Source organism: Blastomyces gilchristii, assembly GCF_000003855.2.
Source record: "Blastomyces gilchristii SLH14081 genomic scaffold supercont1.3, whole genome shotgun sequence".
Classification (NCBI taxonomy): domain Eukaryota; kingdom Fungi; phylum Ascomycota; class Eurotiomycetes; order Onygenales; family Ajellomycetaceae; genus Blastomyces; species Blastomyces gilchristii.
Window position 1 is genome coordinate 5221559 of NW_003101680.1, and position 2924 is coordinate 5224482.

At 31.3% G+C, this 2924-nt stretch overlaps 1 protein-coding gene across 1 annotated transcript; it reads left to right on the forward strand.

Annotated features, from left to right (window-relative positions):
* Positions 1 to 1365: 1365 nt before the first annotated feature.
* BDBG_16601 (uncharacterized protein) lies at positions 1366 to 1558 on the forward strand (the record flags this gene model as incomplete). Its single annotated transcript, XM_031724523.1, has 1 exon — positions 1366 to 1558. A coding segment is annotated over one exon (192 nt), but the record flags the coding sequence as incomplete, so codon positions are not given.
* Positions 1559 to 2924: the final 1366 nt, after the last annotated feature.

Below are 2924 nucleotides of genomic sequence, written 5' to 3' on the forward strand. Positions count from 1 at the left end.
TTCTTGAAATACAGAAACTTGAAAAAGCAAGTAAAATTCTTGAAAAGCAGTGTCTGAGTGAGATGAATGAAGAAGTTCTGTTAATTCTTCATACTCAGGCTAGACAACTACAGAAAGTGATCAAGTTCAAACTTGGAAGTTCAAACACAGTTCTAAAAACTGTGAAAATTCCTAATACAATCACTGACTCTTCAGTTTGCTCTTCTTTCTTTTCTACTTCTTCTTCTTCTTCTTCTTTAAATCAGAAGAAAACATATGCTTAAGCAGCTGAATCTGCTATCTCTAAACCTGCTGTCTCTAAATCTGCTGTCTCAAAACCTGCTCAAAATTCTGAGAAAACTGAGAAGAATACTGCCCACACTTCTATTGATAGAAGAGTGAGAAAAAAAATGCAAAAAGAGAAAAATCTTCAAATCTCCAGAAATAGAAGACTTATTCTCAAAGTCTCAAATCAGGACATCTTGCAGAGAAATAAGCTAAACTCAAATCTCATTTTCAGAATTAGAAATGAAATCAATCAGCAGTTCTTTTCTCAGTTAATGACTGATATTGAAGTTCAAAAACCAGTTATAGCTTCAATTGAGTCATTCTTCTTTACAAACTCCATCATTCTGATCACAATGTCTGAATTCAGTGCAGAATTCCTTATTCAGAATGAGAATCTCTGAAAGTCAGCAGTAGAATCTCTGTTAAACACAATAATTTTATCTGAGAGAGATAAAAAGTGAGATAAATTTATTCTTCATAATATTTCAGTTGAAATCTTTGACTGTGAGAAAGGAATACTACTTCTCAAAAATGAATTGAAAGAATACAATTCTATTCAACTGAGAAAAGAGCCTGTATGACTTAATTCAATTGAGTTCAGACAGAGTAGAAGAAATGCCTCTGTTCTAGTATATATAAAGACACTTGAACAATCCAGAATCTCTGAAGTAAGAGTAGCAGGTTTGAAAATAAGAGTTCATGAATACAAAGACTCAAGAATGAATCTCAAAGCTCAAACCCAGTGTTATTATTATTATTATTATTATTCTTCCATTATACTCATATGCAAGCGGAGCTTATGATGACTCCTTGCGTGATGTTAAATACAGGCCAAGTGTTGGTTATACAGGAGGAAATACAGGTGTTGAGACCACGCCAAGATAACAAGAACATAGGAAATACAAAGGAGTGACAATTAAATACATGCGATAATAACTTCCCAGCCCAGGAACATAGAGCAATTTTATTGGAGCGATTTGTACACCTCTGTATTTATTAGGAACCTGAGGTGCTTGGGTTCCGGATTTAATGTATCCCCTGCGGGTTTCGAACCCACACGCCCTGGTTTCCCACCGCCAAGGCGCTACTCAAACACAGTGTTCAAACTGTCAAAGTTATGAACACTTTACAATCTCTTGTTTCAGAGACTCAAAATATGCATTCTGTGCTAGAGATCACAAAACTAGTGAGTATAAATGTGAAACATGCTTAAAAAGAGATGAAATATGTCAATATACTCTGCTTAAGTGCTTCAATTGCAAAGAAAAACATGCATCTAGCTCAAAAGAATGTGTATTTACTTCAAGAACTCAGAAGAACTGAAGAAAAGATGAAGCTCAAAGTGAATCTAAAACTGAAGAGAAAAGTCAAGCTAGTAAATCTATAACTACAAGCTTAAAAAGAAGAAATTCTCAACTATCTAGATCTTCAAACTTCAATTCTCCAGCTAAGTGTAAACAGAATTTGAATTCTCAAACTTCTGTTAAGATTAGAGAATTGAGAAATGACTCTGATAATAAACTAGATATAATGCAAGCAGTTAAGATTCCTACTTTTCAAAATAGTTATAATCTTCTATCTGATGATAGAGATTAGATTCTACTCTATATCTACTCTCTCTTAGTATGAATATACAACAAAAACAATAAAAAAAGTTTAAAAACTCTTCAAAAATCACATTTATTTAAAATAATATGAATAGAAACTCAAATTGCATTTATTCTTGTCTTCAGATTGCATTTGAATAAAAAGTTGACTTTGTACTTCTTCAAGAATCAAACTTTGATACTGAGTAAAAGTACATCATTTCTCATTCAAGCTATTACTACTTTCTTGCTGAAAAATCTGAGATAAAATCAAGAGTAGTGATCTATGAGAGAAAAAGATCAAGATATCAATTTAATTTGAGATTTGATATCATATCTGACTCTGATATTCTAGTGAGTGATATTATAGATAAAGAGAATGAGTTTAACACTATTCAACTTATAAATATCTATAATGAAAAGTCATTGAAAGAAAACAACAATATCTGAACAATTGATAGAGGATTTTTGAGTATAACTCTCTTAAAAAACTCTATAATTGCAGGAGACTTTAATGCACATCATTTCTGATGAAACTCAGAGTACACAAGAGCAGTAAGAGCAGATAAACTGGTTGAATGAACTTTTAAACATTCAATAGATTTAGTTAACAAGTCTGATTAACAAACATTCTTTAGAAAAGACATGAAACAGAAATCTATTATAGATCTGACTTTCATGTCATAAAATCTAATTGAAAAAAGACTTATAAACTGGTTTATTGATTCAAATGAAACCTCAGAATCAGGTCATGAGATCATTCAATTTGGTATTGAACTGAGTGAAAAATAAAGAAGTGAAAATCCTCTTCTCTCTAATCAGTATAACTTTGAAAAAGCTGATTGAAAAGCAGTTAAAGAAAGAGTAAAACAGCTGAAATCTGAAAGACATAGTAAGCTCTATTGAAATCAAAGTTAAGATATCTTAAATGAAATACTTAAGAATAGAGTAAAGCTGATTACATCTATTCTTCTAACAAGTATTGAAGAAAATATTGTAAAGAAAAAGTCTTCTGAGTATTTCAAATCTTGATGAAATGAGAATATCACTTCTAAAAGAAAGCAATTAGCC